This window comes from Astatotilapia calliptera, chromosome 23 (assembly GCF_900246225.1).
Source record: "Astatotilapia calliptera chromosome 23, fAstCal1.2, whole genome shotgun sequence".
Lineage (NCBI taxonomy): Eukaryota > Metazoa > Chordata > Actinopteri > Cichliformes > Cichlidae > Astatotilapia > Astatotilapia calliptera.
In genome coordinates, this window is record NC_039323.1 from 41,468,663 (window position 1) to 41,495,522 (window position 26,860).

The window sequence follows — 26,860 nt, forward strand, 5'->3', positions numbered from 1 at the left end:
GAAGAGAGGAAAGTGAGGGGATATATTTGGACATAAGGACTGCCAGCAGCATTTGTGCTCTCTGTGCAGGACCATCAAGTTCTTCTACACCAAACCCACTCATCCATGGACCTTGCTTTGTATACTGGTGTACAGTAATGCTCGAACAGGAAGGGCCCATCAACAACATTGGAATGTCATTTGGACTGGGGGGGACATACTCAGATGGTATCAGAGAGCGCGAGAGAGAGAGAAGTAGTCAGAACTGAAGAAATTGTACCACCAGAATAGCTACAAGTGCCTTGGAACCCACACACAAAGTAACTCCACCAGAGCGCCTATTTCGGGTCACTTTTGCCGGTCCAAGCCCGGGTAAAGCAGCAGGGTTGGAATTGTGACATTAAAAAATCCCAATAATTGCTAAAAGAAATTTAATTTGTAGTTCTAAATAAATTCTAAATGCATTTAGGACGTTTTTTACTCACTTTATGTCTCTTCCACGATGTTATTTCTCTCTCCAACAACATAGGTTACAATTAGATTAGCATGATCAATTATGCAAATTAGGCGATGACGTCATTTAGCGACTTCTAGCGACTTTTAGGACAACCAATAGCGATTTTCCTTACTGAGGAGTTGGCAACACTGCTGAGGGCGCATTCGTAGACCAATTACGTCACAGTGACGCGCCGAAGGCTGTCCAAATTCATAGACTCCTCCGAATGCAGCCGACAAATGCATCCTCCTTTTCCCTGAATTTGAAGGATGGGTCGGGTGTGTCCTTTCGTGGCCCACCATATCCCAGAATTCATAGTGCGGCCCAGCCAAACTCCAGTTTCCAGCAATGGCGGCTGCTACTAAGTTTTAAAATTACTCTTGAAAGAAATCTCCGTCCCGGGTTTCTCCATGGATCGGGTTTCCTCCAAGGCGTGAGCACCGATAAGCAGAGTTCTGTATAAAATTAATTATTCAAAGTAAGCTCAGGTATGCCGTTCAGCAGGTTAGTTACAGCGCCGGGAGTAGCTTGGGAGAACAAAATGACACAGAAACTGCTTCAGGTTGCTCTTCCAAAATCAACTCAAAGGTTTATTCAGTATACAACAGTTTATATAGAGGAAAAAAAGGTTCGTGTGTCAGCAGATTCTCAGTTCAGACCGGTACAGACCAAATAAGGAAACGTCTTCCTGCCTTCTGAGCAAAGAAGTATCCTGTGTGTAGTTTATCAGTTCAGCTACAATTTATGATCATTCCAGCAAAATACACTCCTAGACATAGAATACAGAGTTCTTTCATTAGTGAATTCTGAAACAAACCACCTGGCCTTTAACAAGCTCTTTTCTAAAGGATAAGGAAGGGAGGATGGGAGTAAGGAAGTGATCTCTGTGGTGTTTTCGACCTTGAGGTACCATCCTGTGATTCTTACACATTAATTCTTGGGTCACAGAGAAAGAGAAAAACAACTAGTAAATGGGCCTTATTGAGTAACAGTTTTCCTGTATAATATCATATAATATAAAACAATATCCTGTAAATGCTACCATGGTATCAAAATATCACAACAACTCTTATTAATCTTTCTGGGTCACAAAAGAAACTTTTAACATTTTTTCACTGCCTGTGAATGTGGGTGTGTAAACTTCAAATATCTGCTCGGTTTAGTGATGTGCGAATAATGAACGAATCGTTCAATACTCCAGAATCACTTTACTGACACCCAACTGACTCACTGACTCATCCCTGTTGCTATTACTCAATCAATCAATCAATCAATCAATCAAAGCTTTATTCGCCACATGCAGGTTGCCCTGCAGTGAAATGGGACCCCCCCCCCCGACCTTACACACACAACACAGACATTACATGGGGATACAAGTCGGAGATCGGTAGCGTTACAGAAAAACACTGAAATGTACACTACAATGGGGAAAGTACAAGAGGAAAAAAGAGACCTCTACTCATGCTGTGCTTCCATGGTGGGACAGCATGAGTACAGGAAACAAAAAAAACTCCCCTGCACAAAAAGCGCATAAATGTCCACAGCACAACATTGTGAAAGACATGACAAGCCACAGGGTCGGGTGGGGGGTGAGGAGTAATCCGAAGCGAACACAGCAGCCGCCCTGCACAGCGCTACCATTCCAGCGCGGCACACAGACCCGCCATGTTCCCCCGCAGGAAACAAGCATCGAAGGCGTTTGGAAAGGGAGGGGGATGAGTGTGTGCTCATCAGTGTAAGTGTATGTGTGTGTGTGTCCATAGTTCAGCTGAGACAGTGTCCTTCGCCCTGCCAGGCTAAGTAAACAGTCTTCAAGCCAACCCAGGTGGCCTTGCATGGAATGGGAAGGAACAGACTCAACACAGTCGTTATCAGGGAGTTGTTGTTCGGCTCCAGCCTTGAGCCCACAGCTGGCACCGAAGGGGTAGCCGCATTATGATGGTGATTTTTCTTTTACAAACAACTCGTGAGAATTTCAAGCTGTTTTTAACACTCCGACACTCGTCTCTCAATCTCCCGTTGGATAGCTGCGAGTTTCTCCATGATGTTGTTTACCTTCAATTCCGTGGTCTTGTCACTCTTTTGCTCACAGAGCAGATTCTGAGACCTCACGACCGCAGCCAACTGATCCGCGATGTAATCCAGCTTCCGCCCAGAGGTGTTGTTCCGAGTGGATTCTTCCCTGATGTAATACAATATACGCTCAGAGGTGTTATTCTGAGCCTTCACTGCAGCCGTTAGCGCCTCCAAGCTCTTAACCTGCTGCATTCAGTGAGCCCTTTCTGAGAAGCCGCACCTCGTCCCATCGTTCCAATCCCAGCGGGCAGCCTTGTGGGGGTTTGAACAGCCGGTTCCGCTTTCTTAATTCTCCGATAAGCCAGGGCCAAGCCAGCTCCGATCAGCAAGAACTCTGTTATCATGGTTCCGAATAGGTCGATATCTTCAGTGTTCTCGATCGACAGACCGCAAGCACACGACCCTCCATGTCTGCCACCCGTCCATCGTGTATCCGGCAGGGAAAGTCCCTCCAGGGCACTCGGGCTCTCCCGAGCCCAGACTTCTCGTTGAGAAAAGGGTGTCAATAGCATTCAGAGACCAGTTGATCAAATCCATAATTCTCTTTAGGTTTTTAGACACAGACTGTGAGAGAGTGTTCCAGGGAAGTGAAATACACACGAGACAAGACAAGGACACAAGAGGCTAAGCAGGGAAGATAAGGGGAAGGAGGAGAAAAGTGCGGCCGCCTTCGCTGAGAGCCAAACAGAACAGCAAACTAATCTCATTAGTAGAAATATATCTAACTTATAATTAAAATTGTGGGGGGGGAAGCAACAGCCAGTTTGTTAACAAAAACATTTCTGCTCTGCACTGGAGGAAAAAACCCTGAGTAGAAGCTCACATCAAGACAATAACTCCTCAGTTCACAGTAGCATCACTCTGCTAACATGCTAACAGCACATTTGAGTACTCACCCCCTCCCTCCTGGCTCACAGCTTGGTTGGCAACCAATGTTAAGGAGCATTACCGCCCCCTGGCTCACAGCTCAGAGGACATTTAGATGAGAAAATATATATTTGACACATTTGAGGAAAATACTAATAAAATAAAAATAAAAATAAATGTTCCCTTTAGAAATGTTTTTTGCTCTTTTTTGCTCTATAAAAATAATTGTTTTTTCTTTTCCAATCACTCATCTTAGCAGAATTTACATGAAAAGAGAAATAAAATTAAGTTTGAGTGAAAAATGTACATTTTTTGCACTCTCTGGTCAACTGACTTAAATTACTCAAAAAATCCGATTCACTTTGGCGAGTGACTCATTCAAACTCGATTTAGTAAAAAGAATTGAATTTACCATCACTAGTCACCTGACAACTGGTAGTCACGTGGGGTCCAGAGTTTATTTTGCTTCCTGCAACTGGTCCGTCAGGTTATTGTCTCCCCAGAAACACTTCCATTGTGTTTTTTCCTATTTCCGTTGTGTTTTGTGTGCTTTTGCAGCATTTTTCTTATTGCTGGTGTTTTCTGAAGTTGCAGTCTGTTTGGCCTCTCAGGGCCACCGTAGAATTCATATTGGAAATTAAATAATTGTCTTCTACTGAATGATTCTTTGGTAAAGGAAATTAAAACAAAAATAGATGAGTATTGGAATAAGGCATGTTTTGAAAAAGTTTTTTGTAAAAATTGGGAATTTAAATTGAGGTCCCTTTTAATGAAAAGAGGAGCTGAAATAGTTAAAAATAGAAAAAAAGAAGAGTCTGAAATAATTTCTGAAATTATCGCTTTGTCTAGATCACCTGATCATTTATCTGAAGATAACCGGAACAGACTTCAAATTTTACAATTAAAATGAGATAATATATATATTTACAAGGCAAAGGCACCTTTGTGCGGTCAAGAAATAAATGGCTTGAAGAGGGAGAACAAAACTCGAGCTATTTTTTAAAATTAGAAAAGCATGACAATACACTTGGCAGCATGACTAAACTTTGTTCAGATGGGGTCATCACACACGACCTCAAGTGATTTCCAAGACTTGTGAACTTTTTTATAAAACTTTTTATAAATCTAATTTTTCTACAGAAGCCATGGAAAAATTCTATAATTTCTTAGGTAATATTAAAACAATTAGTGACAATAATAAAACTGTGTGTGATGCCCCCATCACAACACTAGATATTGAAGGTGCTATTAATAAAATTAAACCTAATAAGAGTCCAGGGAGTGACGGGTTGACTTCTGAATTTTACAAATTATTTTCAAAGAACTTATCACGCTTTTTACATAAAGTATATATTGAAAGCATTGATAATGAAAAGCTCCCTCCTTCCTTGACTCAGGGACTAATTACTTGGATTCCTAACCCTCAAAAAGATGCCCTTTTGATAGAAAATTGGACATATTTCACTACTGAATAATGAATATAAAATAATTGCTATGTTTTTGGCTAAAAAATTAAAATGTGCACTTAATGATATCATTGATGAAACACAGTCTGGTTTTATGAATGGCAGACACATAACTAACAACATAAGACTGGTAATTGATATTTTGGATCGGTTGTGGCGCCACGGCCACACCCTATCCCAAAAACTCAACAGCTCCACAATTTACGCAGGCTAGGCTGCCAGCCCCCCCCCCCCCCCCCCTCCCTGCCTGTCAACAGCTCGGGGCGGCTTCAGCTTTGAGAATGGGCGGGTCACATTCCAAGCTTCACCTGTGGTTGCCCGCTTTGCCGGCGTACATGCCAGTCGGACCTCGCTGTGGCGAGTGAGCGTTCTCCAGCTGTAGTGCTGGCTCTCTGTCTGGCATTGCCCGCATGTCGTAGCCCTCTGCGACCAGCGGGCTGTTAGTTGGCGGCTTGGTGTGCTGCGTTCGCTGGCTATATACCTCGCGGTTCCCGGGCTGCCGTTGAGCAGCCGATCACTTGCATCCTGCATCCTGCAGGACCGGTTCAGGCCAGTCTGGCATCTGCAGACTGCTGACTCCACCCCCTGGCTCGGCCTTCGCGTCTGGCTTGGCCCTGACTGGGGTGGTGTGTGCATCTGTGTCTTGTATATGGCTCTTTGGTCTTCACTCTCAGTGGTTCGGTTGCACTGTCTCCTTGTGGGGTGTCTTCCAGAGTTACCCCGTACATATGGAATATGTAACGGTGTGGAGAGATAGTCTCGATATGCTAGAGAACGTACGGTTACGTTGTAACTTTGGTTCTCTTAGTGAGAGACTATCTCGCCACCGTGAGGCCACTCAGAGACGCGTTCCGATCAAACGATCACCGGTGTCACGTCTGCACAGCTGTTTTATACATAAGCTGTGGGGCGTAGCCGGGCGTTCCAGAGTGTCTTAAAGAAATACCCACACGCCACGACCAAGGTGGTCGTACCCCATACATATGGAATATGTAATGGTGTGGAGAGATAGTCTCTCACTAAGAGAACCAAGGTTACACCGTAACCGTACGATCCTTGGTAGCCAAAGTTGAAGCCTCTCCAGACTTATTTATGCAGCTATGGCACTTGATGTTTCAAAAGAATTATGCACAAAAATTGATAAAATATAATTTTATTTCATTTGGAAAAAGACATTACTTTATATTAAAACAAATGTCATGATAAACAAGTTGTGTTCTGGTGCCTAAATTCTTTAGATTTCACTCCCTAAATGCGTCTTTTAAAATCAAATGGATCAAACTCTTTTTAAAAAAAATCCCAGTTCAGTTTGTTCAGTTTTATTACCAAACATATCTTTAACTCAGAGGATTGAATGCACTTTCTGCTAAGATGCAATAACAATATCTCTAAATCACCGATTAAACTCTCCAACTCTCACAGTCAGCTCTTCTCATCTTGGTTAATCATTTACTCTCAAAACTTTTCTCCCCAGAAATATCTCATTTGGAACAATCAGGATATTACATTTAATCATTATATATTCAGAAATGGCTTGATAGAAAAATTTTACTTGCGAGTCAGTTACTGAACGCTAATGGTCAATTATTTTCTTATAGGGAATTTTTGTCTGTTTATGATTTTCCTGTCACTCCAAGAGAATATGCTGTAGTTTTTGATGCAATAGCAGATGGAGTGAGAAGGTTGTTGGTGTCTGCTCCTAAAGGTAGAAATTGTATTATTCCAGAACTAAATCCCGCTAGCATATACATCGGTAACATCTGTCCTTTACTGATTGATAAAGCCACAAATATTAGAGAAATTATACAAAGAGATATTGTTTCCAAACCTGCAGCTGTATTCTATTGGAATAATATGATATAGACTGGAAAAACACTTGGATTCGATCAAGGAAATTTATTATTACTAATAAGGTCAGAGAAGTTACTCTTAAGTTGATCCATAGATGTTAGCAGGGAAAGACATATCTGGTTAAATTTAAGAAAAATATTCATACTCTTTGTACTTTTTGCAGCAATGCAGAGGAAACAATATGTCAGGTATATTGGGAATGCACGTATACACATATATTTTGGATTGATCTAAATAATTTTATAAACACCAAAATTGATCCCTCGTGTAAACTGAAGTTTCAAAATATTCTGTTTGGCCTCTCACATGCCGATAAAATAAATCTAGGAAAAAAAATATATATCAATCCTCTGATTATTTTTGCCAAATTTCACATACATTGTACAAAATTTTCTCAACAGCATCCAAACATATTTGCTTTTAAAGCATTGTTTTCCAATTATCTAGAGAATCTAAAGAAGAGCACAAGAGCTGTGTCGAATGTACAGTTTCCCTTGATTTATGTTTTTTATTTATACCTTGAGCACCTCTTTCTTTTTTAATCGGTTATTTTGTTTCTTTGTTTTCTCCTAAAGTATACTTTTTTGTTTACGTACTAGTATTTGTTTAACATGACTTGTAAAAGATACTGCAAGCTGTGAAATTTTTCATACCCTTTCTATAACTACATTATTATGTATATTTGTTGTTCAATTGTTCAAATTAAGAAAAAAAAGTGTAAAACGTGACATTTCCTGTTCCCACTAGGTGGCGCTGTCACTGATGTCAAATATGGCAGTTGAAATATGTTCAGGGCTGGAGCTTTATCATTTGTGTGCACTTCGGTCCAGATAGGACCATGTAGGATGGAATGAGAGCAAATAAGATTTTCATGGTGAATCATTGAAATTCGTTGTGGCGCCACGGCCACACTCTATCCCGAAAACTCAACAGCTCCACAATTTAACATGGCCCAGGTGTGCAGCTGGCACTGACCAAATATGAAGCTGATAAGATCAAATCCCGATGAGGAGTTTGCAAAAGTACAAGGCCTGGAAATAGCAAAAACTGAGCCAAAATGTCACATTCAGTCCAAAATGATGGACTTCCTGTTGGGTTTGCGTCAATGGTCCCACTGACTTTTTTGTTCATGTCAGCATGATACACATGTGGGTCAAATTTCATTCATGTAGCTCAAACGATGTGTTCGTAGGACTGCATTTAACAACACATAGGTGGCGCTCCAGAGCCATTTTCCAATGCTCATATGTAAAACCATTAAAATACGAAATTTGTCACCAGACCTGACACGTGTGCAACATTTCATGAGTTTTTGAGCATGTTAAAGCCCTCAAAAAGGCCCTTGTTTCGCCTGAAGAAGAAGAAGATGAAAGATACAGTAGGGCCTCAGTGCTCGGGCCCTAATAATAATAATGATGATGATAATAATAATAATAATAATAATAATAATAATAATAAACTGAGCAGAGACAATAGTAATTAATAATAATAATCATCATCATTATGACAATGATTATTGAAAAAAACAATACCCTATACAGAGGAACTGTATAGGATTGCGTGTAGTCTGCTGAGGAGGAACAGATTTTCATCCGGAACATTGCCACAGATATTCACTTTCCACCCGGAACGGCAAAGCGATGCACATTAAAACATGGCGGCCAACATAGAGCAAATTTTTCAAGATTTCATATTAAATAAAATCAGAGAAATTGAAGACCAGAATGAGGACAAAGCGTATGTTGTTTGTTTGTATTCTTCTATTGAGACGTTATTTGAAATTTCACTGAACAGACATGTTAGTCGCTGCTGCAGCTACCGGTTGCTGCACCAGTTGCCAAATAAAAGATGAAAGCTAACGCTGCTTAGGTTTGTTTTCAGTTAAACTGTACCGCTAGGAGCGAGGCCATTCGTGGACGCGGGAGGTCGAAAAGAAAGCCGAGAGAGTCCGTAAAGTTTAAAAACAGTTCATTAGGTTTGAAGCGGACATTTTTCTATTTAAGTCACTGCCGGTTTTAATGATAAGACTATGAAAAGAATTCGAAGCAATGATAGAAGAAACCTGAAACCTCTTAAATCTTCAACAGGCATGACTGTTAAACACCTCATCTGGATCTTACTATCCAATAAGCGGTGCAGGGAGAGGCTTCAGAATATTAGACATTTAATAAACGTTGGCTGACTCTTTCTGGTCAAACAGTAACACGTATTTTCTCTGCCTCTGTCCATCAGTGATGCTAAAAGAGTGGGTGACTGCAGTAACATGGATGGAGCAGAAAATGCCTCTACAAAGAGACACAAAGACGTGAGAAGCAGCAGTTCGCACAAGAAGCACAAAAAACACAAAAGCAAGAGGAAGAAGAGGAACCGAGAGAAGGAGAGTAGTTCAGAGTCTGGGGCAGACCTGAAGCGAAAAAATAAACACAAGTCAAGGTGATCCTGAAAGCACATGCTGCAACATCCACAGTCAGAAAACCTGTGTACTCACGTGCTCAGCCAGCAAATATAACTCCAAAGAAAGCATGTGATAGTCTGAGAGGAAGGGGCTGGGCTCACAAAGGAACCTGTAACTTTACCTGTGCATTATGTCCAGTTTCAAAAGTCAGTGAATGAAGGGAGTAAAAAGGTTTACTACATACACGGTGGGATAACGTGTAGCCCGCAACCTAGATCGTTCAGGGGGGCAACACTACTGTACAAAAACAGCCAATAGCTTCCTGCCGTTTTACTGTTAATTATGACTGTTTAAATGTGCCTAATTCAGGCTTTATCTTTGCTTCATAGAAGAGGAACACCAACGGAAAGAAAAACAGAGCAAGGTACGGCTCTTTATTATATTGTCAACTTTTTGAGCATCGAGTGTTTACCGCAGATAGACTTGGTATATTCACAGCTGCCCTATTCTGTGGCTAATCTTTATATATGTTTTTAAAAAATATTTTCAGTAGACAATCCCCTTGTTCGTATTTAAAAGTTAAGTCACTGCTGACCAGCTGGCCCAGGCCCTTTTCAGTCTCATGTTCCCAGAAGCTGATTGGTTTGACATTGTCCCCGTCTTTGATGTCCTTCTTTAGCTACATGAAGACTCTGGTCCTTTGTACTGTATTCTAACTGCACCCTTTTCAAGGTTTTGTCTGCTCTGGAAGGCAGCATGTCTGTGTAGGTTCTCAGAGACCATGTATGTCCACTGTGAATGACCATCATTGAGCAGAGGGGGTGGCTTAAGACACCCACCTACAAAGCAGTCTTGATATCCCTTCCCAGGTACCTCAACACGCACTCGCATTTTGCGTCAGGTGACCTGATAGGTCACATGATAGGGTGAGGAAAAGTCTCCTCAACCTATTATTGATCATGTGCCTCATCACATGAGCCAAGCTGTTTAAAAGTGTGTGGGCCAGTTGACTCACCCTATCATGTGTCTGTGTAGATGAACTGACGCAAAATGTGAGTGGGCATTAGGACTAGGGATGGGTACCGATATCCGGTGCCATTTTTTTTCTGAGCTGTCATACACTCTGGATTCCAGCCAATCATTTTACCTTTCCAAGGATAGTAGGCGGGGCCAGGTACGTACGTTCTGTTAGAGCAGAGCTACAGATTAAAAATGTCCAAGGCGAAGCGGTCAAAGTCTGGCTGTACTTCACAGCAAAAGATGCAAACTCAGCAGCAACAAGTGCTTTAAGCTGATACTGTGATACTGTCAAAGGAGGCAACACCTCGAATCTGATGAAACACCTGGCGACGCATAGCGTTGTTTTAAAAGCCGAGAAATGCGCCGTATTTGATAGCTTGCTGCGAGACCTCACACCGAGCACATCTACTGCGGGTGTGGTAAATTTCCATTAGTGAGTTAGCGCGGATCGCCCCGTGCGTGGGGCTAGACGGTGGTTATCATTTTGCAGAAAAAAAGAGACTGCTAAAAATAAAAACATGAGAGGTTTGTGTTCTCCATTCTTTAAGCACCGGCACCGTTTCAAAAGTACAGATTTGGCACAGATAAAGCCTAAACGATACCCACCCCTAATTAAGACGCCAGGGAAGGGATTTCAAAACTGGATTGTAGGTGGCAGATGGTTGGTGTAGTAAGCCATCCGCTCTGTTCAAGGATGGTCGTTCACAGTGGACATAGATGGCTTCTGTCAACTCTCTTTTAAACCATCGGTCTTCTCTGGTGTCCTCGAAAGAGCGACCTTTGACCTTTAGATGCAGACGTACAGCTGAGTCTTGTCCTGTCCAGGTGGCTCTTCTATGTTGTGCTGTGCGCTTATGGAGTGGCTGTTTGGTTTCTCCAATGCAGAGGTCTGAGGTCTACACACGTTTTCAAGAAACTGAAAGAAGTCCAGTTGCTTCTCATTCCAAGCTCCTTAGATTACGATGTCTGGAATGACTGAGAACCTACAGACATGCTGCATAACCAAACTCAGAGAAGTTGAAGAGCAAAACAAGGGCCAGGTTCAATAGTGTATTAGTAGTTTCTATTTGAGTAATGTGACAATTATCAGTGTGGAATTCTCTAAAAACTTCTTCAATACTGCTTTAATGATGTAGACATATGTCTTTTAGCCGAGTCCACAGGGGGCCATCCTTCATTAAAGTTTATATCCATAGTTTATATCAACGTACTGGTAGATCATTTATAAAAACTAACAACGAATATTGCTGGTAAGTGGCTATAATCTAAGACGCGTGCTTTGTTGTCCATCTTCGGCATGTTGTCGTTTCACCACAGCAGACCCACATAAACAGCATCTGCTGTCACATCATCCAAGTGCAGTCAGACTCTGTGAGCTCCGCGGTTCTCCTTTCCCATTTCCTTGTAAATTCTGTCTACGTTGCCATATGTTGTCCTGTATACGTCACATACAATATTTTTTGCTGCAAAAATATGCAGAGCTGGTAAACTGTTTTCCAGGTGGGGATCGTGAGAGTAAGTCCAGATGCCGCAAGAAGCACTTAATTGGAAAGAGGAAGAAGAAGAAAAGGAGGAAAGACGATGAGAATTCATCAGATACTGACTCTGCTTTTGTGTTAAAGCATACTAAACTAAAACGACAGGAGGAGCTGCCTGATATAATCCCAAAACAGGTGAAAACAAAGTACTTTCATTGTGGTCCCAATACATAAATCAGCTTTAGTTTCTAATACAGATTTATCCCTTTGCTTTTACTAAGAGTAGGAGAGAATTCCTTTCTCATGTTTGATTTGTCTGTAGTGTTCACAAGTAACTATGTCAAGTAGAATACACGTTAAATTTATGTACTGCTGTCCTTCTGACTGCGACTGTAGCTTGTTAGTCTGTTCTTGCAAAGTCGTCACCGTCGGACTGTTTAGTTGGACTAATTATCTTAGGAGGAGCGAGTGTCCTGCATTTGTTGGGCCAGCGTCTGAGGCGGGACATTGGGCCCGATTTAGCCCCTGCATGCGAGCTTTTATCTTTTTCATTGTAAATCTTAAGTGTGTTGATTATAAGTCTGTGTGATGATATTTTTGTGCTTGGTAATAGTAATAATACAGTAATATATTTCTGCCTGTTACCATTAGATCCAATACATAAGGCTTAATGAAAAATTCTTCAATTTTCAAATTCAAGTTTGGGCCATTTGGTCGATTCAGCCACTGACTTTGAACCAACTGTTTGATTGTGAGATAATTAAGAATATTTCTGCTAATGGGGAGAGATGAGAAGCACAACCATGAATTTGTCCTCCAGAGTGAGACTGTGGCTGCAGGGTTCTGGTGTGCTGTCTCGAGGCATCTGTGGAAGAACGGCCTCTACCTCTCGATGAGGTCAAAAGGGTTTCGCTTATAAAAACACAATTGTTGCTTAAAAGCCGCCCTTTTTGTCAGATTTTCCTTCCTTCAACTTCGCCCACTTCCACAAAATCAAGTTGAAGACTCTCCATTTTATACACATCCAGCTTCCTCTGCAAATGCACAAGTGAATGGACTGAGACTGCAACTCTGAGGGTGGAAGTGTGTAACAGTCACACTGAAGACGTTCTGAGAGTGCATGGGAAAATAACTTCGGAGGGGAGATGGGTCAAATAAATTGCATATTGATGTAACTGGGGCAGCTTTGGCTCAGGCGGAAAAGCCAGGATAAGCACATCACAGTGAAACCTGAGTCGCCCCGTGTGATGGTGTGAAAGTGTGTGTGGGGGTTTAATGAAGCTGGTTATAAGAAAGCACTTTGTGTGGTCAAATAGTTGTTAGTTGAAAGTGCTATATCATTACCAGTCCATGCTACACTCACGAAAGAATAATGAAAATAAGGTTTATTTTTTATTGCTCTCTGACAGGAAAACTCAAATAAAGGAATAGAAGATGAGGATAGACGTGACAGGCAGGGATGCCATTCACCTTCACATTCCTACTCCCAGTCACATTCCTGCCCAGTGAAGAACTCTGACTCTCGGACTCGACACTACCGTCAGAGGTCTAGGACTCGCTCCAGGTGGGAAGCAAACTTTGAACGAAATGTTGATGGCTCCTCCTCTGTTTATTTTGTTATACAAACTGTTTTCCCTTCAAATCTGTGGGCTGATGATCCTAATTTGCCAAGACGGCTGCCAACAGTAAATGTACCGCATTTATTTAGTATTTATTCTACCACTCTGTAGACTTTACCTGACATTCCACATTCATGATTTGGATTTATGAACTTAACCAACAATACTTTGACATGCTAACTGGAAGATCTAGGAACTACTACCAACTTTCTTATGTTCAGCTGTCCTCCGATGAATGGTTGACCGACTCCACCTGCCTGTTTAAAGGTTAAAGAGACAGACACAATATCTCCCAGTTAATGTAAAATAAATGTTTGCAAAATAATGGCAATATTTATTTTTCCATAATAAATATTGAGTCCTTAGTAAAATTACTAGGCTTTTAATCAGGTCGTGTTGTGGCTTTTAGATTAAATTTAAAAGTTAAGCTGCTGTGTAAAATATAGACACAAACAGAATGTGGTGATTTGCAACTCCCATAAACACATTTTATTCACACTTGAAAACAGAAAACACATTGAATGTTTAAACTAAGACAGTTCCGTTTTTAGTCACGGTGGCACGGTGGTTAGCACTGTTGCCGCACAGCAAGAAGGTCCTGAGTTCAATTCCACCATCAGGCCGGGGTCTTTCTGTGTGGAGTTTGCATGTTCTCCCCGTGTTTGCGTGGGTTCTCTCCGGGTACTCCGGCTTCCTCCCACCGTCCAAAGACATGCAGCTTGTGGGGATAGGTTAATTGGATAATCCAAATTGTCACTAGGTGTGAATGAATGTGAGTGCGAATGTCTCTGTGTGTTGGCCCTGCGACAGACTGGCGACCTGTCCAGGGTGTACCCCGCCTCTCGCCCAATGACTGCTGGGATAGGCTCCAGCGCCCCCCGCGACCCTGAAAAGGATAAGCGGAAGCGAAGAGAGCAGAGAGAGCAGTTCCGTTTTTATTCGGTTTTTATTTGGCTCATTTTAACTTTGGTGGCAGCAACATGTCTAAAAAAATGGGATGGGGGAACAACAGGCTGCAAATGTACAGTGGGGCAAAAAAGTATTTAGTCAGCCACCGATTGTGCAAGTTCCCCCACCTAAAATGATGACAGAGGTCAGTAATTTGCACCAGAGGTACACTTCAACTGTGAGACACAGAATGTGAAAAAAAAATCCATGAATCCACATGGTAGGATTTGTAAAGAATTTATTGGTAAATCAGGGTGGAAAATAAGTATTTGGTCAATAACAAAAATACAACTCAATACTTTGTAACATAACCTTTGTTGGCAATAACAGAGGTCAAACGTTTACTATAGGTCTTTACCAGGTTTGCACACACAGTAGCTGGTATTTTGGCCCATTCCTCCATGCAGATCTTCTCGAGAGCAGTGATGTTTTGGGGCTGTCGCCGAGCAACACGGACTTTCAACTCCCGCCACAGATTTTCTATGGGGTTGAGGTCTGGAGACTGGCTAGGCCACTCCAGGACTTTCAAATGCTTCTTACGGAGCCACTCCTTTGTTGCCCGGGCGGTGTGTTTTGGATCATTGTCATGTTGGAAGACCCAGCCTCGTTTCATCTTCAAAGTTCTCACTGATGGAAGGAGGTTTTGGCTCAAAATCTCACGATACATGGCCCCATTCATTCTGTCCTTAACACGGATCAGTCGTCCTGTCCCCTTGGCAGAAAAACAGCCCCATAGCATGATGTTTCCACCCCCATGCTTCACAGTAGGTATGGTGTTCTTGGGATGCAACTCAGTATTCTTCTTCCTCCAAACACGACGAGTTGAGTTTATACCAAAAAGTTCTACTTTGGTTTCATCTGACCACATGACATTCTCCCAATCCTCTGCTGTATCATCCATGTGCTCTCTGGCAAACTTCAGACGGGCCTGGACATGCACTGGCTTCAGCAGCGGAACACGTCTGGCACTGCGGGATTTGATTCCCTGCCGTTGTAGTGTGTTACTGATGGTGACCTTTGTTACTTTGGTCCCAGCTCTCTGCAGGTCATTCACCAGGTCCCCCCGTGTGGTTCTGGGATCTTTGCTCACTGTTCTCATCATCATTTTGACCCCACGGGATGAGATCTTGCGTGGAGCCCCAGATCGAGGGAGATTATCAGTGGTCTTGTATGTCTTCCATTTTCTGATGATTGCTCCCACAGTTGATTTTTTTCACACCAAGCTGCTTGCCTATTGTAGATTCACTCTACCCAGTCTGGTGCAGGTCTACAATACTTTTCCTGGTGTCCTTCGAAAGCTCTTTGGTCTTGGCCATGGCGGAGTTTGGAGTCTGACTGTTTGAGGCTGTGGACAGGTGTCTTTTATACAGATGATGAGTTCAAACAGGTGCCATTCATACAGGTAACGAGTGGGGGACAGAAAAGCTTCTTACAGAAGATGTTACAGGTCTGTGAGAGCCAGAGATTTTCCTTGTTTGAGGTGACCAAATACTTATTTTCCACCCTGATTTACCAATAAATTCTTTACAAATCCTACCATGTGGATTCATGGATTTTTCTTTCACATTCTGTCTCTCACAGTTGAAGTGTACCTCTGGTGCAAATTACTGACCTCTGTCATCATTTTAAGTGGGGGAACTTGCACAATCGGTGGCTGACTAAATACTTTTTTGCCCCACTTTAAGTGAAAAAAATGGAGGAAGATTTTGCAACTAACTGTATGAAACACTCTGTGCTTGATGACAGCACTGTTGATAAATATGTTTCACTGTGATATTACTTCATCCTGCAATTATGTGATTTCTATTTTTACTTGTAGCTCGTCAGAGAAGAAAGATGTAGAAGATGAATCCTTTCATTCCCACCAATGGCCTCCAAACTGGCCCAAGCCACCTCAGGGCAACCTCAGCAACACTGAAAGTAATTTACAAGCAGAAGAGTTGACTGAATCAAGAGTAATAAAACGGCAGACCTCTAACCACAGTGAAGGAGAGGAAACAGAAAAACTAGGTAAGACCTGTATGAAATGGACGTTGGTTTCCATGACTGAGCAGGTCCTGAGTGTGTTGTGATGATTGTGGCTCATAGTTCATGGGAATCAGATATCCAGGATCTCAGAATATTAAAATCTTAAATTTCAAGTTTGAGGAAATCACTGTTCAAACAGTATAAACACCATGTATCCAGGAATAATACTGTAAATCTTACTCAAAAGCTATTAACACAAATTTGGGGTGGCTGTAACAGCAGGGTCGTTTAGTAGAAGAGCGAAAGCGGATCGTTGAATGAAACGATGACCCAGAACTGGTTTGTAAAAATGCTGCAGCTTCAGTGGTGTGGAACTGGCTTGGCTTTCGTGCGTCAGATACACAACAAAGCACATTATTTGGTAGAGGATGCTAGCGGGCCGTCGTTATTACCGAAACGATTTTATGTGCACGGCGCTCAAAAATCTGTCAAATGTTTCAGTACCACTTTGCTAAGCTACGAAGCTGCACCGCTTGATGGATTGTTGGAGCATTACGGCTGTCGTAGGCGGAGCGATACGTACTGTGCTTCAACATAATATTACCGTACTGTGTGTGTTTAACCTCTTTTTAAGTTTTGTGGATATGATACATGATTATGTTCAGGATATGTCGGCCAGTTTCCACTTAATTGAAAGGTCGGTGCTCGAGTCTCTCGTCTTCACTCTTAAATATCTTTGGCCAAGACGCTGAACCCAACATTTTCTCTGATGAGTTCATTGGAGTGTGTGTAATAGAAGGCACTTAGTGCTCGTGCGAATGGCTGAATGAGGCATGTTGTATAAAGGGCTTTAAGGACTTGAGTAGAAAATGTAAGAACTAGCTCTGATCACATTTGTGTGGGAAATAGTGTTGTATAAAACAGTACCTGGACCCTTGTTCGCACGGCTGGGAACAGTCAGTTAGCCACTGCTGCACACAGCTGCTGCTCCTGCGGACCTTCCTGCCACGCTGCCAGTTGGTCCTAAGTCAGCCTCACCGCAGCCTCAAGGCTCGGCGGCTGGTGGCAACAGACCCACTTCGCCATCCCGGTGTCTTGCAGCCGGCTGACATACGTGGACCTCCGGCCTTATCCGACCCTCCTGGAAAGTGGTGCAGATGGTCCTCGGAGGAGAGCCCTAGCTGGTCCAGGATGCCTTGTGGGAAGACTCAGCGCTACCACTTGGGCTTCCCCTAAGAGCAACGGGAGCAGCCGGGGAGCCGACTCCTCTGCCGGCCATCGCCTGGAACACCTCCAAGAAAGCTTGGAGGTCCACACAATGCTTCTGCTTCTGATGCACTGCCACTTAGGGCAGGGCAATATGGCCAAAACTATTTATCACGATATATATTTGAAAATTTGCAATATCGATATAACTGACAATATAATTGACCCTAGACAAAATACTTTACAACTCCACAACTTTATTAGTGCAAAAACCCCATCAATGTATTTTCACTTAAACAAGCAGCTGTTTTTTATGTGCATTAAAGTTATATAAACTTTAACAGTGCAAATTCCTCGCTGACAGTTTAACCAAAAGGCATTTCCAGTGGAAACTGGCCGACATATCCTCAGCATAACCATGTATCATATCCACAACACTTAAAAAGAGGTTAAACACACACAATATGGTAATATTATGTTGAAGCACAGTACGTATCACTCCGCCAGGCTCCGCCTACGATAGCCGTAATGCTCCAACAATCCATCAAGCGGTGCGGCTTCGTAGCTTAGCAAAGTCGTACTGAAACATTTGACAGATTTTTGAGCGCCGTGTACATGAAATCGGTTCGGTAATAACGACGGCCCGCTAGCATGCGCTACCAAAAATAGTGCTTTGTTGTGTATCTGACGCACGAAAGCTAAACCAGTTCCACACCAGTGAAGCTGCAGCATTTTTACAAACCAGTTCTGGGTCATCGTTTCATTCAACGATCCGCTTTCGCTCTTCTCGTTCTGCGTCACCGCCATGCTTTATCGGTCATGTGCGTATGAAAACAAAGGCACTGCGCATGCGCGTTTTACCCAAATTCTATCGCGATATTTCATTTTCTTATCGTTGCCCAACATTTTACCGGTGTTACCGTGAACGGTTTGACATGGCCCAGCCCTACCGCCACCTACTCCCGGTGTATTGCCACCAGCTCAGACCCAATCTTCGCCAGTGCCTCCACCGGCTGCGGGGGTTGGGGCTATGACATGCTGGTGTCCTGGGTTTCGGCTCCACCCAGATTCTTGTGCAAACTATTATTTTATGTTTTGCACTTTACAGTGCTCTGCTCTCTTTTCTCTGCGATTTCCGCTGCCAGCTCCTCCACCTCCAGCAGATCTGATCAGATATCCCCCCTCTCTCGCCCCAGGCGCTACTGAAATAGGGAAGGCATGATTAGATGATGCTCGCCAACTGCGAAGACCAGCCTCCCCTGATACCACACCTTGAACCTGCTGCTTCACTCCTCCCCTGCAGCTGAGCCATCAGCCTCAACTTGCCACACATACACACTATAAATCTGGTGATAATAGAGATAACTTGAAAAATGTCATTTCCTCTCTAGTCTTACAGACACATACACAGTTTTATTCTAAAATACTAGAATAAAACTAAAATAAATACTTTGTAATGTCCAATCAGTGCTTTGTGTTATTAATAGGTGTGGCTTTTAATTTAGATGTATTTGGGTTTTTTCAAGCTGTGGTCTTTGTCATGTGATTTTCTAAAAACTTCAGCTTCTAGTGCATCCACGTCCGTGCCAAGCCAGTCCATATCTGCTAAACATCACCTGAGCACTGAGCCTGGCTTGCTTCAGTGCAAGGCATCAGAAACGTCCTTTCCTGCAAATGTGAAATCTGCTGGAAAGAAAAGAAAAAAGTCACCACAGAAGAAAAAAGAGGAGAAGTCATCAAAGAAGCAGAAAAAATCCAAGTCACCACGTAGAGGCTACAAGAGAGAATCTAGATCCACGAGCCCTTCACTTAGGAAGAGATCACGCTCAAGGTAGGTCAGGGGGTGGAGTGTGTTTGCGCTGGCTTACTTACCTGGAGATAATTTATCTGCATTTGAGAAGCATGATCACACCTCACACACGCCTTATGGTTCTGTTCTATACATGACATCCATACACCAAATAGCCCCATGGACCCTCCCTCCCTTTATTCATTCACCTCTCATTAGATCCCACTGCTCACCATTGGTGCTAGTTTCAGTCGTACATAAACAGTACGTGTATCTTAAGGCTGGGAAACCTGCAGTCAGCTGAGACTGAAGAAGTCACTTGAATGAGTGACGAAACGTTTCTCCCACTCAAAACATCCAGATCAACAGAATCAACTTTTGGGAACAACCTGAACTGCTTGTCAGACAAATTAGCTGCTTACCTTGGACAACTCGTCACGTCCTGCTCTCCTGTCCAGCCCACAGACTGTCTTTTCAGAGAACCTGTTACAGTGGAGCCTGAGCCCACAGTGAGTGCAGCTCTGAGCCAGATGTGTAAAGCTGTTTCACTGAGTGAAGCCACCCACTGGCAAAAACATAAAACATGTTATACTTGTTCACATTTTATAAAATTATGTTTACTCAGTTGACTTGAGGAATGATGCGTCCTCATTATGATGATTTCTTTCTAAATCATAGAAGCTGTGTTATTCTGTACCACAGATTAATGGTTTCAAATATTTCTTCAGCATTAAAGTAATCCAGTGACACTTGTGTGTATTTCCACTCAGTAAACAATAGCTGTTGATACTTAATTCACTAAACTTTATCTTTCAAATTGTAAACAAATGCGCTTTAGAACAGCATTTGTCGCTGGCACAGTGTAACTCAGTTTAACACAGTAATCTGAAGTGTCCATCAAAGTGGCCAATCACATCAGGAGCCCATCCTCCTTTGGGCTCTGCCTCCCGACAGTCAAAAGTAAGTTTATTCACGTGAGCAGGATTTCTCTCTGAGTGCAGGGAGGTACCTGCAGGACCCTGAAACTGTAGCAGTGCATGCAAAGCAGACGCCCGTGCGTGCACGATGGCGTCAAAGTCATCCTGTTCCACAGGACCACGGCCTCATTTAGAGGTGGCAACTTGCTTCCCCACAGTTGCAAATGCAGTTTGCCTGATTATGTGTTGGCAAGAGTGTTCTGATGAAACTAGTGCTTCCTGGCCATTTTGCAATCACCACATTGTCTTCATCACATCTAGTTTTTCAGTCCATGGAACAGAATCATAGAGGAGGGTGCCCAAAATATTTATCACAGTTGTAGCTGTACACAGTGGTTCTTGAAAGTTTGTGAGTGCTTTTATTACATTGTAAAGTTTCACCTATGAATATTTGTATACAGATGTTGTTTAGCAGTTGGTTTTTTGAAAGATAAATGAGACTGCATGTTGCTTTGTAGGTCAAGGGGCCGCAGGCCACGGCGGTCACGCTCGCGGTCAGTGTCACAAAGTCGGCGGAGGGTTGCATACAGCCAGAGAGACCGTTGGAAGCGTGAGCCGAGCCATTCCCCTGTGCTAATCCTACGCAAAAACAGGTCGCCCTCACGGAAACACGGCAGCTTGAGCAACAGCCCTCACCGTATCAGTGAACTGGGTCAGATATTATGAAGTCACTCGTGTGAATGTAATACGTGCCATTTTTCCTTTTTGTTACTTGTATTTTGGTGCTATTGTATATAACAAAGAGGAGGCTGCTGTCATAAAGTAACTGTAAATAAGTTAGCGCCTGATTTTTACTAGGTGCCAGTTTTTACTAGAAAAAACCTCTAAAAAATGAAGTAAACCTCTTGTTTACTTCATTTTTTAGTTGCTCACCTTTCCTTGTCAACTTGATGCTTCCCCCCCCCCCATGATAAAGCTCAAGTTTAAATACTGTGAGAACAACAGGGGATTCAATGTTGTACTCTATCATGAGTCAGTACCAGTAAATATATGTGGGATCCTGTATGTTATGGGGTGGCTGTGAACTCCAAGTTAGTGTGAATAGAAAAAGTGCTTGTCTGAATGATGAATTAGGCAAGTAGTATAAAGCACTTTGAGTCTGAGTCCATTACCTCTGAAAGATGATGGTTATATGTTGCTTCTGACTATGTGATCATCACACTAATTCCCATTAATTCATTTTGTTGTGATGATTTACTTGAGATTACAATTTTCTTATCTTCTTTACCGCTAAAATCATATGCTCAGATTTCTATTTTAAAAAAAGGAAAATAAAACTGTATATAGCTGTTAGAAACTTCATATTATGTATTATGTCTAAAAAATGTAAGATTTATTTTTTTGTTTCTCAGATAAGGAGCAGTTGTTGGAAATTGCTAAGGCCAATGCTGCTGCCATGTGTGCCAAAGCTGGTATGCCTATCCCTGCTAGCCTGAGATCCTCAGTGCTTCCCCTGGCTCTGCCAACAATGGCTATGAATGCTGCAATGGCCAGTATGACTGCTGGTAGGAATTTGACTTTCCTCTTTCCTGCATGATTTTTTCCTCCTGTTATCACTAGGGATGGGTATCGTTTAGGTTTTATCCTATACCGGTGCCAAACCGGTACTTTTGAAACGGTGCCGGTGCTTAATCGGTGCTCGAACCGGTGCTTAAAGAATGGAGAACACAAACTTTGTCCTGAAACCTCTCATGTTTAGCTGGTTTTTTTTGTAAAAAGATAACAATGTTAGCCTTTTCTGCAGCTATAGGACATATATGCTATCTCTCTATCAAACAAGAAGACAGGTAGACATGTAACTACGACGGTGTTTGCTAGTTCACCTTACATGCATTAATGTAATAACGTGGTTAGCCTACTCAACGTAAATTACACACGAACAACATGAAGCTACTCACGCAGAGAAGAATGGCTGCTGCTGCATCATCATCCATCTGCTCTAAAAGAACGTACGTACCTGGGCCCGCCTACTATCCTTGGAAAGGTAAAATGATTGGCTAAAATCCAAAGTGTGTGACATGTCAAGAAAAAAAAAAGCACAGAAAAAAAGCACCGAAATGTGCGCTGCTTTTCGGTCTGGTTACTACCGTTTATGTCAGAACACTGGATACCGTTACCCATCCCTAGTTACCGCTGCTCCATCGATACAGATTTGGTCATTTCCTTGAGGGGACTGTTTAACTTAGTTTGAATCTGTCTGTTTGGAATGAAGTTGTAATTTATCAAAATGTACAAATACAGACATCCAGTTGACTTCTTTCTTCAACAGTAAACTGCATCTCTAATAAAGTTGGGCAATTGGACGGATACATTGACTATAGGCTGAGCCTTTCACCAGTCGTTTTTTACAAGAGCGATTTATTTATTTATTTGCCCATGAGTTGGTTTGCTAATAATGTTGGTTGAAACTAAGAGAAGCAGTCAACGGAAAACATAATAGCGCTGTTTTTAGCACTATAACTGTGTTTATCTTATCACACACTCGACCAAACAACAAATACAAAATTAAACAATAAGTAAGTTAAAAATCCAAATGTCTCTTCCTGCGAACATTAAAAAAAAATCTGATGTAATGTTGAGTTTTTTGTGTGCTTTGGCTCATCTCAGATAAATAAATAAATGAATGAATAATCCAAAAAGTAGCAATATTAATACTGAAACAAGAAAAGAAGGTAAAATATTCAAACAAATCTTATAAATTCTAAACGTGCATGATTACGTTGCTCCGCCCATCGAAAAGTCACCTGCGTGAATATATCACCTGTTGTCATTTATTGGACTGACGATTGTCGGTTGGAAACTTTTCAAATATCACCTAACCTTAATCCCTGATGTCTTTTCTTGTGTGTGAGTAGTTCTACTGCTGATGAGTAAGTTTTCTGGAGCAAAATAACCATGAAGGTCAAGTGAAGTGTCGAGTGTGTTGAGTCAATAAAATAAGTACTATAAGCAGAATTACACGACTGAAGCTGAAATGTTCGAATATTATTTGAGTCAGCTGTTGTGCTTCTTATTCACCGATTTGTGTGTTTTGCCGTGTCTCCTCTCACTTGTAGCCACTGTGACAGCAGCCTTGACTAACATTGGCACTTTGTCGTCACTGGTTCCACTGCCTTCCATTATGCAGAAGCCACCCGTTGCCCCTGCCCAACCCAACATCGCTAATTTGGAGGAGGTGAAAAGGAAAGTAGCAAAGCAAGCGAACAGCATTAGCATTAAAGAATTTACTGACGTAAGTTTCATGTTTTCTATGTATCAAAACAACTAAAGTTAGTGCAAAGGACAGGCCATCGTATGCCAAAAGAAAACGGTCACAAGCTGAACAGGCAATGAGTTAAAACACTGAAGCCATGATCCATGATCCTCTGTGATCCAGGCCCTTGTGCATGCTCACATAGCAACGATGAGCCTGATACTTAAAAATGATTTTGGATTTAGAGCATGGATTTACATACATCCAACAGTTGTTGTATAAAATATGAGCTGATTCAAAGAGGGTCAGGTGGGATTTTCTTTTCCAGATTTGGTTAATGTCATAGAGTGAGCCTTACATTAAAGGACAAGTGCATTACGTTTTGTTAAAGCTCTGCCGCTCTACCTTTATAGGTGGAAAGGTCTCTGTCTGCTTACATACAGGATCCTACTCAGATCATAGCAGTTCTAAAGTACAGTTCTGCAGTGTTCTGTAACAGCCATGGAGATCTGCAGCCTGCAATGTGGAAAAACAAGAGCGATGCGTCGTAGTTACATAGCTTACTCTTTATATGTGTGTGTGTGTGTTTGCAGAAATGCAAGATGATTGCAGACAGTACAGAAGAGCTGCCAGTGGCAGTGCCTCATGTTTCAGATGAAGAGGATGATGAGAAACCTTTTGGAGGAGCAGCTCTACGAGAACCAAAAGCAATCACCTTCAGTGTTAATGTAATATGCACACGTGCGCTGCATCGTGTCTGTCTTAAATGCAGTTAGACCCAGAAATATTTGGACAAACACGCAGTTTTCATAGCTTAGTCTTTGTACACCCACAACACAACACATCTGAAATGCAGGAGCTGAAATACCAATTAGATGCAGACTTAAATATAAGTGATACATAGGGATGGGTATTGATAAGATTTTAACGATTCCGATTCCATTTTCGATTCTGTTTAACGATTCGATTCCTTATCGATTCTCTTATCGATTCTTTTTTTTTTTAAAAAGGAGAACACTAAGTTCGATTAGCTCAGAGCTTTGTTTTATATCTTCTCTTTGAACAAGATAGAAATTTAGGAGTAACATGGCCTTACAAACCCAACAGTGAGATCTTAAGAGATCCACAGCCTACGGCTCTTCAATGGGGTGTCACAGGGTCCCCAGGAAAAAAAATGTATATGTAAAATAATAAAATTAATATTCTCCTGTAGCAATAACAAAGTTTAACATAAATTATTCTGTAGCAATTACACAAGAATATCCAGTAATGTCCTGCCTACAATGAAACACATTCACTTACCAAAGTGAAATCGGGGGCATCTGCTGTGGCAAATGGGTGCAAGCCTTTGACCACAAACTTAGACACTGCTGGGTGACATTCGTCTATCCTGGCCTGAAAGGAGACGCTACCGGTAGACTGCAGCGAGAACTGCCAGCATCTGAGCCAGCCAGACTCTGTCTCTCTCATCATGGTTATCTAAATGCAACGCACAGTAATAGCAGGTTTTGTAATAAGGTAAATCGCGCTAACATAATATGCAATGCTAATTGATTAGTTACCTGCAGTATTAACGGGAGAGGACGTGGAAACACTACCGCTGCTGCTGGGTTGAGCTTCGCTAGTCCGGAGCGGATCAAAAACACGACATTCGTTGAAAGCAATCGCATGTTTTTTGAGCAAATGCTTTTGCATGTTCGTAGTGTTTCCTCCCTTTGATGAAATCTCTACTTTGCAAGTATTGCACGTTGCCCTGTTGTCATCCTTTCTCATAAAGTGTAACCAAACTTTTGAGCGTTTGCGCCGCTCAGGCGCCGTGTTTCCTACTGGGTAAAAGATGCTACTCAACGTGATGACGTCATTCGGGGCGACTGGAATCGATAAGGGAATCGTTTATAAAAGTGGCAAACGATTCCAAGGAATTGAAACAGTGGGAACCGGTTCTCAACAAGAACCGGTTTTCGATACCCATCCCTAGTGATACAGCTGAAATGTTACGTGAAACGTTTAGGATTTACAATCATTTTGTTACACAATCCTTTCATTTCAGAGGTTTATTTATCTTGGATATTTTAGGAATTCTTTACAGGCATTAAAATCCATTTTCTCATCAGGCCAAGTTCGCATGATTGGCTCATTGCGGAGTATGCTGAAGGTTATCATCTGTCTGTGCGATTCATTTAACTGAATCTGAGCTGACAGTATGTCCCTATACACATGACCCTGTCATCACATGCAGGTTTCTTTGTCACGCTGTTTTCTTCCTGTGGTTCTGGTGTGAACTGTGAACTGATTATCTTAGTTTCAACTTTCTGAAGAATGCTATCCCAAAACTGGGCAGATGTTTTGAGTGGTTTTTCTGTTCTTGAGCTGATGTCAATTATATAACTCAGTTCAAATTCCCAGATAGGGAATAATATGGTGAAAGTGGGAGTTTCAGAAGAGCGAGGGAATGAGACTCGCTGTCGTTTGGATTTCACAAAGAGGATGTCAAACATCCGGTAATTTGCAAAACATGCAGCAAAACTATTGCTGCAAAAGGTAGCAGTACCTCAAATGTATTCCACCAGCTGAAAAGTCATAGCTTTGTGAGTCTTTATGTTTGACTTTTGCTTGGCTCATTTTGGGTTTATTTTTGATGGCCTGGCACATTCTCTGTGGGCAGGGACAGGAGGAGAGAAGCTGCAGAGAGGCATGTAATGATGGGGTCACCTGGTCCTTCATAGGGTTTTTCTGGTGGATATAGTCGCAGTTGTGTAATAAGTAACTTTTTCGAAAAAAGAAGTAACCATTTCCAATTTTTGTCCAATCAGAACTCAACAGTTCGTCCAGCAGTCCGTAGTGATGCAGGCATGGCCAAGGAGTTTCCAGTGTCTTCAGGAACACAGCATCGTAAGAAGGTATGAAACTCGTTTTTATTAGACTGAATAGAATCACTTCCAGTGTGCATCTCAGTGCTACGTTTCTGTTCCACTTAACCGGGATGTCTGAGTTAGCATCTTCCTTTCTTTAGGTCAGCAGGGGGCGTGGCCATTTCAAAACCATAATATTTAGATTTTGCTGCCATTTTGCTGCTTTCAAGTCATCGTCTTGTTGCATAAACAACATAGTAACGGACTCTAGCCTTGAATTTTCTTCTTAAATTTTATTTATTTATGATTTCTTTACAAAGTTTTCAAGGGTTTGAGGGGCTGAGATAAAAGCACGAACCCCCCCAACATGCTTTATGGTAAATATGAGGTTTTGTTGTTGGTGTGCAAAATCTTTTTTTCTCCCAAACATGTGTTGTGCATTTTTTTTGAAAAGTTAAGAATACAAATTTTTATCTGTCCCAAGAATTGTGTTGCAGGATAGTTTGTGGGAGCAGTAACCATGACTACGACGGTGTTCTTCCTTAATTTTGTTCTTTTTGTTGTTGAATGAATGAACATCTTTGTGGATCTTACTTTGTGGTCGTGGTGGGAACTTTGCAGGATGTCGAGAGAACATTTAACTTTTACATTTCCTACATTTTTGTGCCATTTGTCTTATT

The 26,860-nt window shown here is 42.0% G+C and overlaps 1 protein-coding gene across 2 annotated transcripts in view; it reads left to right on the forward strand.

Annotated features, from left to right (window-relative positions):
• The first annotated feature begins 8,331 nt into the window (after positions 1 to 8,331).
• LOC113016328 (protein SON-like) overlaps positions 8,332 to 26,860 on the forward strand; it is a 28,087-nt gene continuing 9,558 nt past the window's right edge. Inside the window, exons 1-12 of one of the 2 annotated variants that reach the window (XM_026159082.1) lie at positions 8,332 to 8,472; positions 8,968 to 9,168; positions 9,520 to 9,554; positions 11,651 to 11,823; positions 13,038 to 13,192; positions 16,015 to 16,205; positions 18,933 to 19,200; positions 20,594 to 20,787; positions 21,488 to 21,640; positions 23,192 to 23,367; positions 23,922 to 24,056; positions 26,142 to 26,228. In XM_026159082.1, the coding sequence (XP_026014867.1) occupies positions 8,390 to 8,472; positions 8,968 to 9,168; positions 9,520 to 9,554; positions 11,651 to 11,823; positions 13,038 to 13,192; positions 16,015 to 16,205; positions 18,933 to 19,200; positions 20,594 to 20,787; positions 21,488 to 21,640; positions 23,192 to 23,367; positions 23,922 to 24,056; positions 26,142 to 26,228 (1,851 nt within the window). In that variant the 5' untranslated portion in view covers positions 8,332 to 8,389. Of the gene's footprint in view, positions 8,473 to 8,616; positions 8,682 to 8,967; positions 9,169 to 9,519; positions 9,555 to 11,650; positions 11,824 to 13,037; positions 13,193 to 16,014; positions 16,206 to 18,932; positions 19,201 to 20,593; positions 20,788 to 21,487; positions 21,641 to 23,191; positions 23,368 to 23,921; positions 24,057 to 26,141; positions 26,229 to 26,860 lie in introns of those variants that run through there. The other variant, XM_026159083.1, reaches the window with a different exon arrangement.